Source organism: Cydia fagiglandana, chromosome 1, assembly GCF_963556715.1.
Source record: "Cydia fagiglandana chromosome 1, ilCydFagi1.1, whole genome shotgun sequence".
NCBI classification, from domain to species: Eukaryota; Metazoa; Arthropoda; class Insecta; order Lepidoptera; family Tortricidae; genus Cydia; species Cydia fagiglandana.
This window is the reverse complement of record NC_085932.1, coordinates 9,452,449-9,467,807: the sequence shown is the minus strand read 5'-3', so window position 1 is coordinate 9,467,807 and position 15,359 is coordinate 9,452,449. Positions and strand designations below refer to the sequence as shown.

The following is a 15,359-nucleotide window of genomic DNA, read 5'->3' as shown; positions in this document are numbered from 1 at the left end:
ATTTCATTCCAAATTGCCAAAATTAAACATATGTTTTACACCCGAAAATGTTTAAAATATAGGGATTTAACATAAAAAACAACCACTAAACAATGTCGTTTCAAGACGTGATATCGCCGCACTAGGCTGTACGAGAAGTCTTTTATACAAGACAACGGCGCCCATGGACTGCCCGCAATGCAGACCGACAAGGACTGTTTCCGCGCGGATCAAGTAATAATAGTCTCTAGATCAACGGCGTAAGCGCTTGTCGGTACGTAAACTTTATTGGCGTAACGTTAAAGCTGCGCATCATGTGTCGATAAAGTCAATATACCGGAACTGTTTTAGTGAAAATTACACGTGGGTTGAATTTTTAATGAGTGAAGATATTATTCCGGAATTAGAATCTATCATTATAATTTCAGTTTGGTTTACATTAATCTATAGGTAAACTCTTATCAAAAAAACGTTCAACGACTTGTTACAAAAAAATTACACATTAACTTCAATGTTATAACAATAAAAGTAAAGTCTGATAAACAGGTATGTCCCTGTACCACACTTGTGCGAAGCGGTCGCGGCGGTGTATCCCTTCCCACTAAGCTATAAAATAACATCAATTATTTTTTTTTATTTATCTCTTCTGCAATTAAATAGTCCACAATCTACAATGGCAAATTTACTTGTCTGACTCTACTTTATAGAGCTAAAGAAGCTACCTGAACTTTAAATATAGTTATGCCTATCTGACTCTCGTTCTACGTATTCTAGTAAGTAGTTACCTACTATTCGTTGAAAAAAATTGGCGATTAACAAGTGTTCAAATACTTAGATAAAAACATATTTCTGACTTTATATTTACTTTAAAAATTACCATATCGAGTTAAAATTCCCATCCCTAGCTGTCTTTTATACAAGACAACGGCGACGAGGAACATGAAAAATGTTGAAAATTGGAGCAATTTTTTTAAATGCCTTATTATAAAAGAAGGGATTTATATAGCGGCTTAAAAAGCAAATAAATGAAAAAACAAAGACCTTAAATATGAACACGAGTGTAAATGAAATTGCAATTGTTATTATTTTCACATTAACTTAGTGGTTGAATTTGTGTCTTGTATACAAGACGACGGCGCCAGCGTATCGTTCTATCGTTGTCTTCTATACCGGACAACGGCGGTCAAAGGGTTAACAAGATAAGCTAGTATAGAAGTAATAAATTGAATCATATTTTGATAAGTAGTGCGAAATGTATGTTGTGTATTTATTTTTCTGACGCTGTTACTTAAACACAAAATTACTTAATGTTTCTACTTTGGGGAGCAACGTCGAATACCTAACTTATGTGTTTTCTTTTTTTCTTACGTGACCGAAACTTTGACCTCACCAAAATATTTATTACGGCCCCGACACTATCATTAGCAATGACATGAAATTTCATAACGCTCCAGCGTTTGGTCCAGTCAGGTCATGACATTCCTAAATCTCCCCACACACTTATCAGTATTTCTATCAGTATTTTTATCATTACCTTTCACGGGGAATTTTAAGTTATTATTTTCCTAACCGTTCTTAGTTATGTTGTAGTGTACGTTTTGAAGAACACAAAACCAAGACATTATTCAATTATTCAAATATTTCTAACCTGTCGTAATTATACTAGTGGCTCTGTGAGCTGTAGACCTCGCGAGCATATCTTATTGGGCACGATGAAAATATAGTAAATAAAAAAAAAACAATACGAAAAGTGTAAAAAAATACAAAAGTTATATCCCAGCATATAATTACTGGGGATCGAACCCAGACCTTCTGTGCAAACAAAAAAAAGCGAACGTTTGCAAAATACGCCATGATGGTTCTTACTTAAGGTGACGAAATTTAGCTACTCATTCTCAAGTAAAAACTAAATATCTTAATACCTCCAAAACCAGCGATATAAATTTTCTGATTTTTTGACATTTAATCTGTAAACATGTCTCAAAAAGAATACACTCTTATGATAGCGATACGACTATTTGTATGAGCGCGAGCTATTACAACTTTTCCATTTTGAAAATTTTTCAAAAACCGGCTCGACAAAAAATTTTTATCGGTTCATAGAATTCGGTTACAAAATTTCACGAGAATCGGTTAAGAATTGCGACCTGTAGAGGAGAACATCCGGACATACAAAACTAAATATCTTAATTAGGATTGTTCATTTTTTTTAGACCCCCATTTTTATTTTATTTTCTGAAAATATAGGTTAATTTAAGATACCAATTTGAATGATTTAGTAATTCGTGGCTCGGTTGAATATTTATAATTTATTGAAAATATGAGATACGACTTCTCGTAAATTACATGTCGTCGGCTGATTAGGATAATGCACAAGCAACAACAAGCATTAAAAAAATAGTTGACATTGTCAATTGATTGTAATGTCACCTGTCGACAATGTCAGTGTCACGTGTTTCTATAAATAACAATCGTCTGGAATGGAAAACTCGTTTATTTTGAATCATTAATTTCAAAATACCTACGCTATAAATTTGAGAAAGCTGATTCCAGAAATCTGCCTAAGTTATATAATATAACTTAGTTTTATTGGAGTATGTATCCATATAGCATCCAACTCCAACCATAACTTGGCTGAAATCAAGGGAGCAAAAATACAAATGTAAGTTACCTACATCATATATATTTTAACTGATTCGATTTGTAAGAAGATTGGATTCATAAAATCGTTACAAGCGTCCATTGCTAAAGGTAGCTTAGCACCCAGTGGGTGCTTTCTACCGGCTTGTCACCATTGTTTGGATATTGTACTACATACTTATACTACTATATTAGGAACATGCCAATTTTGCTAATTATATCCTATTATTTCAGGTCATCGTGATTCCTATTTAGATACAGCTGTGAGATATGTAACTGCACTTGGGCCCAGAACAAAGTTGAGCATTTTGTATTGAAATGAACGTCATATAAATTATTAATCGTCGTAATACTTCACGACCGTAAATAATGCCTGGGAACAGAGTAAATAACAAACCATACACTTCTCTTCTGGATGGTCAACAAGAAGCCATCATTGTCAGATGCTCGTGGAGAACATGGTAAACATACATTTAATGTAAAGTTACTATTTTTTTTGGAAACATATATAACATATTTCCCAAATTAATAAAAAAGTAGGTAAACAAAAACATGTTTTATTATTCACAACTCTTTATTAAGTCTTGTCCACCATGATATCAGCAGCTTGAACTGCAACATGTACCTGGAAATTAGAAAATATATCTTTTTAAAGCAGTTTCAGGCTGAATTTTGAGTATGGCTATGTATTCTTGTATATTCCTTCTTTCTAGTAGGCACCATCTCTGTTTAACGGTTTGCCTTTAGATACTCTGGCTACATTACCACAGAAAATAAATAGATACCATGACCCTACCAATAAAGTGAGCTTTTAAATACTTAATTGTAGTAAATTAATATTAATTTTATACTTACATCGACGTGATTCTCACAGCAATACTGTGTGTAACACGTGAAGTAGGTAGGTATTCCAAGTTTAATTCACGGCACCATCTTTCACGTCGTAGGTCTTCGTGGATTCGAACTATTATTTTTGTGAATCATTCCCACACATAGGAACAAGGTTTTTGATATATTATTAAGCAATGAAATATACTGTTTAGGTATTAATTATAAATCAAATTGTAACAAACAAGCGCAGCGGTTTAACTGAAAAATTTTGTTATGACAATCGATGACAATGATAACTTTGACAATACGTGAGTGACGGATTTATTTACTATGGTTCGATAACTTTTATTATGCAATGACTTTACATTCAGCCCAGGAGAAGGTCAAACTAAGGTCATAAGGATATTTGTTGAAATATCTTCAATCCTCAATTATTATATCGCAGCAAATGTCGGAAACTGTTTAAAAACCTTATATCTCGAAATGGTTTTCGAAATAGAACATTTGAAAAAAAATGAACAATCCTAATTCCTCCAAAACCAGCGAAATAAATTTTCTGAATTTTTTGACATTTAATCTGTAAACATGTCTCAAAAAGAATACACTCTTATGATACCGATACGACTATTTGTATGAGCGCGAGCTATCACAACTTTTCCATTTTGAAAAATTTTCAAAAACCGGCTCGACAAAAAAAAATTATCGGTTCATAGAATTCGGTTGCAAAATTTCACGAGAATCGGTTAAGAATTGCGACCTGTAGAGGAGAACATCCGGACATACAAAAGCAAAACGCCCGAGTCAATACGTAGACCTTCGCTTCGCTTCGGTCAACTATGTACTGTGGCAACTCTATGCCCGATGAGCCAGAAAAATGCAGAAAAGAAATAGTTAATTAAAAATAATATTTATTTGTTTCAACCTTTTCGTGCGTGCGTGCGGCGACTGTGTGAAAGATTGGTAGTTAAAAAATGTATCCAAATATTTTTTTTTATTCTTACCACGAACCGGAAATCAAACTATTCTTAAAGTACAATCAGCATCATATAGTAGGTAACATCCAAAGTATTCAAATAGTTCGGTACGCCATACATACCTATTATATGGTGTACCGAACTATTTGAATACTTTGGATGTTACCTACTATACGACGCTGACTGTACCTACTGGATTCTTCTGTTATGTAAGAATGAATACGCATTTGGTTAAGAAAAAAGTTACCTGATATGTAGGGATTGCAATCCGGTCCGGCGGATCCGGCAATCCGGCCGGATCCGGCACATTTTTCAAGATACCGGATCCGGCAAAATTCACCGGATCCGGTCTCGGATCCGGTAAAGTGAATCAAAGCGCTAAAATATAAAATAACAGCTTAAAACACTGCTAAAATTTAAAAGTTCTCGCCAATATTCGAATTTTCTCGCTCGCAAACAGCAACACAACAACTTGTTTGTTAGTTGACGCCAGTCTTCTAGCCGACGAAATATGTGTAGTCGTAGCGTTGAGATTTCCATGCACCGTAAGTACTGGATTGGTTTATATTCAATTTATTGTGTTGTTTCATTGTAATTTAATGTAAATGTTCTTTCGTTTTATTTTGTACAAACCATTATAGCCCACTTTAAGACACAGGTTTTTGGGGTATCCGAAATACTAATACTTGTACATAATTATATTAATTATTAAAAAAGTGGTTAGGATTTTGCTGATTAAAACTAGTCGGGGTTTCTGCGGTTGACCTGACGTTTAGTAAAAACAATATCTGTGGAGGTTCGAAGTAAGGAGGTATATAAAAAGAGTCCGTCATAAAGCAAGTTCGAACGGGATAGTCTTATATGGAACATTTAACCATAAACACTAACTATTCATTCTCAATTAGTCATAAAACTTTTTAAGCTTTACAGGCCTGATTTAGTTAATATGTTTTATCCTTCTTACAAATACATAAGTCAAAATGAAAGATAAAGACCAAAACGAGAAGATCAAAACTATTCATAGCTAATTCAGGCCAGTAACGCGTTTATAAATAATGCCATAAACCAGAGAGTTTACTTATAGGATAGATGCATACTTACAACATGTTATTATATAAGGCCATATACAGAATATACAAAATAGGGATGTTGACCATATTTTAAAAAATATATTGAACTCCATGCACGAAATAAAACGCAAAAGGGAATATTACGCAAAGGTCGGCGTAGGGTCCACTAGCAAATTCAGAGGGTCTACTTCGAAATGCGAAAATCGAAATTTCGTTATCAGTCTCTAACGCTCGAATACGCAAGAGTGATAAAGAGAAAATTACGCGGTAAGCCCTCAGTATGTGCTAGAGGCGCCCCCTACGCAGAGTATTGCGTAATATTATTATATTTCCCTCATAGAGGTACAATAATATAGAGAAGATATGGGGGAGGGGCCAAATGACCGAACGAGATACACTTATAGAACTTTCAGTAGGAGTAGCAGAGAAAGCGGTACCTACTATTGCTTGTCCTTGTCACAGTCTCACTTTTTGTTTGTTCCCCACCTTTTTGTTAGTATGGGCTATGGTGGGCAACAAATAACCCGACCGAATTACGTACATTGTTTTTGGTATATTGTCAGGAATGTTAAAACGTGTTTTTAATATTGTCGCATTGCGTATGTTTTGTCCCTCACGGAGGCACGCGCACACCACTTCTATAGGATGCTACTTCTATGATTTCCCTGAATAGGGAATATTACTCGAAACTCTGCGTAGGGGGCGCCACTACCACAATCCATCACAATCTGGGGGTCTACCGCGAAACACGAAATTTCGTTATCTAACCTCTCTATCACTTTTCATCATCATCATCCTCACTTTTGCATATTCGAACGATAAAGAGGCAGATAACTAAATTTAGATTTTCGCGTTTCCCGGTAAAAATATAATTAAATTGTTGTAAACAACATAAAATAAAAGGTTTTTAATTTTTATTTCATGTATGGAAAGTTTTAGAAAGGGACAGAGATTTTCTTTGTGCATCGTATTCTGCATGTTTTCCTTTTTTCTTAAGAGTCAAGTGAAAATAAACTTTAGAGCAATGATAATAGAGTAGGTATACTTCACTTATTGATTTAAATGCCAGTAATGACTCTTGTTAGTATAAAACCTTCTTCTAAAGTACTTTAAATGACGGAATGAGGGATTAGAGCTCGGAGTAATTAACAACGGAGACGCCATGTCTAAAATTTTCGGTACAAAATAGTCTGCCGTTTTTTGCGGGGGAGGGGTACATCAAATGTATAGGTACGTCATGTCAGATAAACGTCAGTCCATACATATGGTTGACCATTGGCCGCCTATTTTCGACAGAGGGGAATGCCTGTTAATGGCGCCTCCATTGTTAATTACTCCGAGGATTAGAGTGATGCGCTCCACTCACTATCAGTATAATGTCATTATTTTGACATTTCTTCAAAAATATTAAAAATGTTTAATAATTTCATTATCGTCCATCATTCTTTCTGTCATTTCTGATTTCATCATTCTAACCAATTCACTGTCAGTATAATGTCATTTCTAGTATCATTACTTTGACATAACTCCAATACTGACGGAAATTATTAAAATAAACTTCATTACTTGCCGTCATTCCTTCATGACACTCCCTACACTATCACTAAAAACGTCATTCCGTCAAAGTAATGTCAGTATCCATGATAGTGTCGGGGCCGTATATAAGTGTCATGATCATATGACTACCTCGTTGGGAAATGTATTCTGCATCGATTATATTTGTGTATCATCTACTAGTTTATTATGTAATTGTCTATAGGTCGTGTCTTTAGTCAACGAGTTAAACGTTGATATTATTTTATTATACATCATTTTTGAAGTCGGATTTACTTTTTTTTTATATTTTTTTTCCTTATGGTATTTGGTATTCAGCCACAGTTGCGCTTTATACAATATTTAAGGATTAACTGAATGCTGAATTATGTATGTAGTTTGAATCGACGGAAATAATGTAATCTGTGATAAATACTAGTGTATTGTATTGTATTGTTTCGATATTACGTCGCACGCCGCGCGAAGATACTATGTAAACTAACTTTAATTGCTTACCAAATTTCAAATCAATTCGTCCAATGAAAATGGAAGATATTTCAAGAATTCATTGTCATTTGATACGGTATGTATACTATATACATCGTCGTCGATAATTTTAAATTCTAACCAAGAGGAATAAAAGGATCATAATTTAAAAGAACATTGCCCCGTCTCGCATAAAAAGTACGCTTAGATACGGCATTGAGCTATGAATATAAACATATACAGTGAAACCTGGATAAGTGAAACTTCAAGGGACGAGCAGATTTGTCTCACTTAAAGAGGTATCCCACTTACCCAGGCTCTCAGTTAGCCAGGTACAAATAAATTTCTGTCTCATTTACAGAGGGTCCCATTAATAGGGGTGAGAATAGAAGATATATCTCAGTTATAGAGGTGGTTAATAAGGTATTTTGTAATTATCTTTAAATGTTTAGGTAAAAGAATCCATGTCCCTAAATATTTTTTAAGTCTGTTTAAATATTTCTTTGAATTTATTTGGAATGATTTTCCAAAGGATAATTTTTTTCAATTAAATTTGATACGGACTTCATTGCGTCTTCTTTTATCTTTATCTTTTATCTTTTTCGCTAACTCAAAGCTAGGCTTGCTTACCAAAAGTGCATAAGTATGTGTGTAGGGGAGACCGGGACTAGAATTAACAAGGGTAAGCTTAGACAAGCAGTTTTTCGAAAAGTTATAATCGCTTTATTAATATTAGTGATCGACAGTTCTGCTCAAGTCGCTATACAGGGTGTCCCAGAAATCGACGTCAAGCCGTAAACGGATGATAGACCAAGTCATAACAGTTATCATAAAAATACAAAAAAAAATCCAACTCATGTTCTTTAAAAATTATGGTCACTTTAATAATTCACTAAAAAATCCACACCCTGTAGTGGTTCTTTAACTCTTTTTACTACAAATTCCATAATTTATTCGATTTTTTTTATTATTATGTAATCTTGAATAATGCTTCTGTAGATTTTTGCCTAAAATTTAAAGCCAACTGCTATTACTTGGAAGAAAATTACACTTTTTCATAACCAAATTATTTAAATTTACTGTTTCGCCCAACTTTAACTGACTGTACTGAAAAAAAAATGTACTACGCTAGTTTGGCAAGTAACGTTAAAAACTGGCGCGTTTAATAAGGATTCCAAAATGGTATAACACCTGCTAGATTACTTTTTAAATAATTGGTCAATTTTTTTTTTTGTAAATAATCCCAGTTTTTTAGCAAAATGTCCATACTTCCTTAAAATGACTTTAGCTTAACTAAAGCTTTGCTCAACGCCGTTTCTTTGTTTGATAGAGACGGGAAGAGTCATTTTGGAGTGTGAGCGAGATAAGAAATCAAATTTCCACGTAATTTAAGAGAAAGGTTATGATATTGATTCAATCTTTTTACTTTAATTTAGGACCAGTTTTCTCATTAGAAAAAAATTAAATAAAAAACAAATTATCAGATTTCTTTTTCTTTTACAATAAATGTTCAAACTGCCTTCCTTCAGCGGCAATGCACGCACGACATCTTCTTAAAAAAGATCGGGTTATTTTCCGGGCAAATCTTCCCCTATTTACAAATTCAACCGCCTCCGTTATTCTTTCCCGCAGCTCGGCTAAATTCTCAATTGTTTTTGAGTACACTTTCTCTCAGGGCTCGGAACCGGTATTTTTTGAAAACCCCGAAATAGACCAATATTTAGAATTATTTTATGCTCTTTACGTAAGACTGGATCATGTATTTAGGTTACGAATTTGTGTTATCAGATTGTCCAATTAAAAAAGAAATAATAAACCAAAGAACGAAAAAGAACGTAATAATACCGGTATTTTTGTATGGAGCAAATACCGGTTTCCGAGCCCTGCTTTCTCTTTAACCGCTCCCCAGTAAAAAAAATCTAGGGGATTTAAATTTTAGTAAGAGAACATCTTAAATCAGGCGAACGGGGTGGCCACAAGGGGTGGTATTCTTCATCAAGATGTTCTCTTACTAAAATTTAAATCCCCTAGATTTTTTTTACTGGGGAGCGGTTAAAGAGAAAGTGTACTCAAAAACAATTGAGAATTTAGCTGAGCTGCGGGAAAGAATAACGGAGGCGGTTGAACTTGTAAATAGGGGAAGATTTGCCCGGAAAATAACCCGATCTTTTTTAAGAAGATGTCGTGCGTGCATTGCCGCTGAAGGAAGGCAGTTTGAACATTTATTGTAAAAAAAAAGAAGTCTGTTAATTTGTTTTTTATTTAATTTTTTTCTAATGAGAAAACTGGTCCTAAATTAAAGTAAAAAGATTGAGTCAATATCATAACCTTGCTCTTAAATTACGTGGAAATTTGATTTCTTATCTCGCTCACACTCCAAAATGACTCTTCCCGTCTCTATCAAACAAAGAAACGGCGTTGAGCAAAGCTTTAGGTAAGCTAAAGTCATTTTAAGGAAGTATGGACATTTTGCTAAAAAACTGGGATTATTTACAAAAAAAAATTGACCAATTATTTAAAAAGTAATCTAGCGGGTGTTATACCATTTTGGAATCCTTATTAAACGCGCCAGTTTTTAACGTTACTTGCCAAACTAGCGTAGTACATTTTTTTTTCAGTACAGTCAGTTAAAGTTGGGCGAAACAGTAAATTTAAATAATTTGGTTATGAAAAAGTGTAATTTTCTTCCAAGTAATAGCAGTTGGCTTTAAATTTTAGGCAAAAATCTACAGAAGCATTATTCAAGATTACATAATAATAAAAAAAATCGAATAAATTATGGAATTTGTAGTAAAAAGAGTTAAAGAACCACTACAGGATGTGGATTTTTAGTGAATTATTAAAGTGACCATAATTTTTAAAGAACATGAGTTGGATTTTTTTTTGTATTTTTATGATAACTGTTATGACTTGGTCTATCATCCGTTTACGGCTTGACGTCGATTTCTGGGACACCCTGTATGAAGCTAGCTTTGAGATGTGGGTCTAATATTTTTTCTTAGTAAAGAGTTATTTATCTCCGTTTTTTATTTGACCTAAACTAGTTTAGGTCATTAAAACCTTTTAGCCTACTTAATACCTACTTTTTATTAAATTTTATTTGTGGAAATTATTACAATATTTTTTTTTTTAATTCAAAGTACCTACAAAATTTTTTTACTTAATTCAATTTATGTACTTTTATCTTCATACGTCAATTGTACAGTCAGCGTCAAATATATTATTGTTGCAAAAGGGATCAAATTTACAATTGACGTATGAAAATAAAAGTAGGTAAGTACTTAAAGTAGGTACTAAACTAGTTTAGGTCAAATAAAAAACGGAGATAAATAACTCTTTACTAAGAAAAAATATTAGACCCACATCTCAAAGCTAGCTTCATACAGGGTGTCCCAGAAATCGACGTCAAGCCGTAAACGGATGATATACCAAGTCATAACAGTTATCATAAAAATACAAAAAAAAATCCAACTCATGTTCTTTAAAAATTATGGTCACTTTAATAATTCACTAAAAATCCACACCCTGTAGTGGTTCTTTAACTCTTTTTACTACAAATTCCATAATTTATTCGATTTTTTTTATTATTATGTAATCTTGAATAATGCTTCTGTAGATTTTTGCCTAAAATTTAAAGCCAACTGCTATTACTTGGAAGAAAATTACACTTTTTCATAACCAAATTATTTAAATTTACTGTTTCGCCCAACTTTAACTGACTGTACTGAAAAAAAAAGTACTACGCTAGTTTGGCAAGTAACGTTAAAAACTGGCGCGTTTAATAAGGATTCCAAAATGGTATAACACCCGCTAGATTACTTTTTAAATAATTGGTCAATTTTTTTTTGTAAATAATCCCAGTTTTTTAGCAAAATGTCCATACTTCCTTAAAATGACTTTAGCTTACCTAAAGCTTTGCTCAACGCCGTTTCTTTGTTTGATAGAGACGGGAAGAGTCATTTTGGAGTGTGAGCGAGATAAGAAATCAAATTTCCACGTAATTTAAGAGCAAGGTTATGATATTGACTCAATCTTTTTACTTTAATTTAGGACCAGTTTTCTCATTAGAAAAAAATTAAATAAAAAACAAATTAACAGACTTCTTTTTTTTTACAATAAATGTTCAAACTGCCTTCCTTCAGCGGCAATGCACGCACGACATCTTCTTAAAAAAGATCGGGTTATTTTCCGGGCAAATCTTCCCCTATTTACAAGTTCAACCGCCTCCGTTATTCTTTCCCGCAGCTCAGCTAAATTCTCAATTGTTTTTGAGTACACTTTCTCTTTAACCGCTCCCCAGTAAAAAAAATCTAGGGGATTTAAATTTTAGTAAGAGAACATCTTGATGAAGAATACCACCCCTTGTGGCCACCCCGTTCGCCTGATTTAAGATGTTCTCTTACTAAAATTTAAATCCCCTAGATTTTTTTTACTGGGGAGCGGTTAAAGAGAAAGCAGGGCTCGGAAACCGGTATTTGCTCCATACAAAAATACCGGTATTATTACGTTCTTTTTCGTTCTTTGGTTTATTATTTCTTTTTTAATTGGACAATCTGATATATAATACTTACCCCTAATAATACTTACCCCTTGTAACATCGCAACCAAGCCGCTTGCGTGCTGTGAAAAATACCTGCAAGGTGGAGTGAATTATAAAATTTATGACTTACAGCTCAGCTAATTGGGTACCTTACCTATATTTAAAAAAAAACTACGACGTAAATACCTTTTCCTAGAATTTTTTTATTATTACTTCATGGCTATTATTAGTTACATAAAAGTTATACGTTAGATCCAAATAGTTTTTTACACTACTTATCACAAAAGTCTAGGTATCAAGTCCAATTATGATTAACTTTATAAAATGTTGCTTAACAATTCCATGCAAATTAACTATTTGAAAAACCTACTCATAAAATAAATGCATTATGTTTTTGTATTTATGGTTTCAAATTAATATTGCCAAAAATATTTTTAGATACGTCGAACAATTGTAAAACGTTTTGACTGTCTGAAATTCACTTAAATGTTTAGATATGTAATGTACCTATTAAGCGCTAAATGGATACCCTGAACGATAAAATAATTTCCTGGGAATAATAAAAGCACGCGCAATTATATTCAAGTGCCTGTTTTTTGTCAATATATTAATTTTTGTCGATATTTTTTTTAATCAACCCTATTTTACATCGCTTGAAACTAGTTCCATAAATTATAATTCATTACGTATTTGTTTATAGGTAATTTTTATTAATTTTAATAATTGGAATTTTTCTTAAGATTCGGTATGATTTTTAGGGTTCCGTACCCAAAGGGTAAAACGGGACCCTATTACTAAGACTTCGCTGTCCGTCCGTCCGTCCGTCTGTCACCAGGCTGTATCTCACGAACCGTGATAGCTAGACAGTTGAAATTTTCACAGATGATGTATTTCTGTTGCCGCTATAACAACAAATACTAAAAACAGAATAAAATAAAGATTTAAATGGGGCTCCCATACAACAAACGTGATTTTTGACCAAAGTTAAGCAACGTCGGGAGTGGTCAGTACTTGGATGGGCCGTTGCTTTTTTTTTTGCATTATGGTACGGAACCCTTCGTGCGCGAGTCCGACTCGCACTTGCCAGGTTTTTTTTGCAATATTACGATGAACGAACGATTTATGAATTTTTAGGTTTGCCTTTCCCATAATAATGTTTCTATCAGTGATAAAACTGTTGATAAAAATATTCTTACTTTAATTCTTTTTCCCAAACTATATGTATGTTCGGGTGTGAAGTGAAATAAATACATTAAATCATCAACTGCCGATGCCGGCACAATTAAGTTGCGCGTTTAGTTTTTCAGAAATTATGGTAGACTATATATCATCATCATCATCACTAACACCATAGCCTGAAAATCAACCCTACGTAACACAAAATAAATATAAATGTACCTATAAAAAGTAGTAATAAATTCCAGTGGCACTTTTCACTACACATTTTGTTTTGTTGACACTGTACGGGGGTCGTGTGGCGCGGCCGTGCGCACGTTTAGCAGCGTCTGCGCACCCTACTGATATGAAACGACGCAGCGAGCTGACGAATCTGTTTTAATTTGCATTTTTACATTCTTCATTATTTCTTTTTTTTACATTGTGTGTCAAAGTTAGTTTAAATATGGATGGGTGCGCATGAAAGGTTTTTATTAAATCATTTCTAATAGATTTGTAGCTAATGTAGCACTTATTTTAATAATCCGTGTAAGTAGGAAAAAAAATACATTATTGTTGAAATTAATGTGTGTGTTTTTGCGTTTATAACTATATTAAAAGTGCTGTTTTAATATTTTATTAGTGGCTATGCACGTTCACGTTTAATAGTGGGCATCCTGTATTGGTTATCTATTATGGGCTCGTACCTACTTTTGGCCAACTATATACATTTTTATTTTGGTTTCACGCAACGATAATGGTTTCAGACGTGAATGATTTTTTTCACCACACCAGCTCGGAAAGGCTTACTTTGCACTTCAAAAACTGATAGCAAAGTTGCATTTTATTCACATGTGAGACAAAGTAATCAAATGCAAATTTTGAGTTGGTATCTTATGTTTGCTGGTAGAAATGGCTTTAAAATTATGATTTTGGATGATAAATATTTAATAACATTCATTTGGATTTCATTTGGTTTGATTTTGTTTGAAATTTTACATTTAAATTTGCTTCAGGTTGGTGTGGTGAAATTTTTTGTGTTTCACTCGGAGGCAAATTTTGTTTAACCCTCGTGCTTTGAAACCCTCGCAACGCTAAAGATTCAATTTTTAGAACCACTCGCTAGGCTCGTGGTTCAATTTTGGAATCTTTCGCTTGCTCGGGTATCAATATTAGCACGAGCAGTTAAACAACAACTTTGCCCCCTTGTAAAACAAATAACTATTGTATTACCTATCTATATTAGCTTCTATTAGACTAGACATATTCTAAGTCAGTTATAGAGAGACCTTAACGCATGGTTAGGTGCCACTATTCAAAGGCCAATGGTGTTCAGAAAAAGTAAAGGTTATGTTGAGGATTACTTTGTATTATTATTTTTTTACTTAAAACACTTAGTCCATTTCTGTTACACTACTTCCGTCAAGATAGGCATTGGGACTGAATAGAAAATAATCATTTTCAAACACGTAAAATTAAGATTATTATGTTTTTTTAACTCCTGAATATATTTTAGAGACGAGAAGGTTTAATATACATATTTAATATGTCAGTGTTTGCTAATATTGTTCTAGTATAGCTTCCAAGATTTTACCCACAACTACCTACCAAATAACACCAGGAGTAAAAGCTTTTAAAACGGACGGTAATGATACTTATAATAGATAAAGAATTATTTCTCTCTTTATTATTAAAGAATGCAAGGTTGTCAAAATAATCAAGTGCTTTCTAAGTTCGGGGCAGTTAATTTAATTCGTTCGACCGTGCACAGCCATGTCTGCTGACCTTACTTGCATAGACACGAATAGTCGTACAACGCAATGTAGGTACATGACGTAGGAAGGAAGTGAAGTATGTTCACATTAAAACATATGATAAGGCGAATGTGATCAATCTCGTCTACGGGTTATTCCGTACATAAACGTATTTTTTATTTTTTCCACCTGCAGCTACAGTGCACGATTTGCTGGTAGATATAAAAGCATCAAGCGCTGATTTATCGATGAAGTTAACAAATTTAACAATATTATAGCGTATGGAAAACACGCTCGGGATTTCTGGCAGACAAATTCAGATATTTCGGACCCCTAATAAACGTCTATAAATTTTAAGTTCGCACAAAGATCAATAAAAAGTTAGTTAATCAGATCT

The 15,359-nt window shown here is 33.5% G+C and overlaps 1 protein-coding gene across 2 annotated transcripts in view; it reads right to left on the bottom strand.

Moving 5' to 3' along the window:
* The window catches only part of LOC134663890 (pancreatic triacylglycerol lipase-like), a 31,149-nt gene extending 17,548 nt beyond the window's left edge, over nt 1–13,601 (bottom strand). For both annotated transcript variants that reach the window (XM_063520436.1, XM_063520428.1), the window contains exons 1-2: nt 13,452–13,601; nt 12,101–12,146 (exon numbers count right to left, since the gene is read on the bottom strand). In XM_063520436.1, the coding sequence (XP_063376506.1) occupies nt 12,101–12,146; nt 13,452–13,497 (92 nt within the window). In that variant the 5' untranslated portion in view covers nt 13,498–13,601. The remainder of the gene's footprint in view (nt 1–12,100; nt 12,147–13,451) is intronic.
* Nucleotides 13,602–15,359: the final 1,758 nt, after the last annotated feature.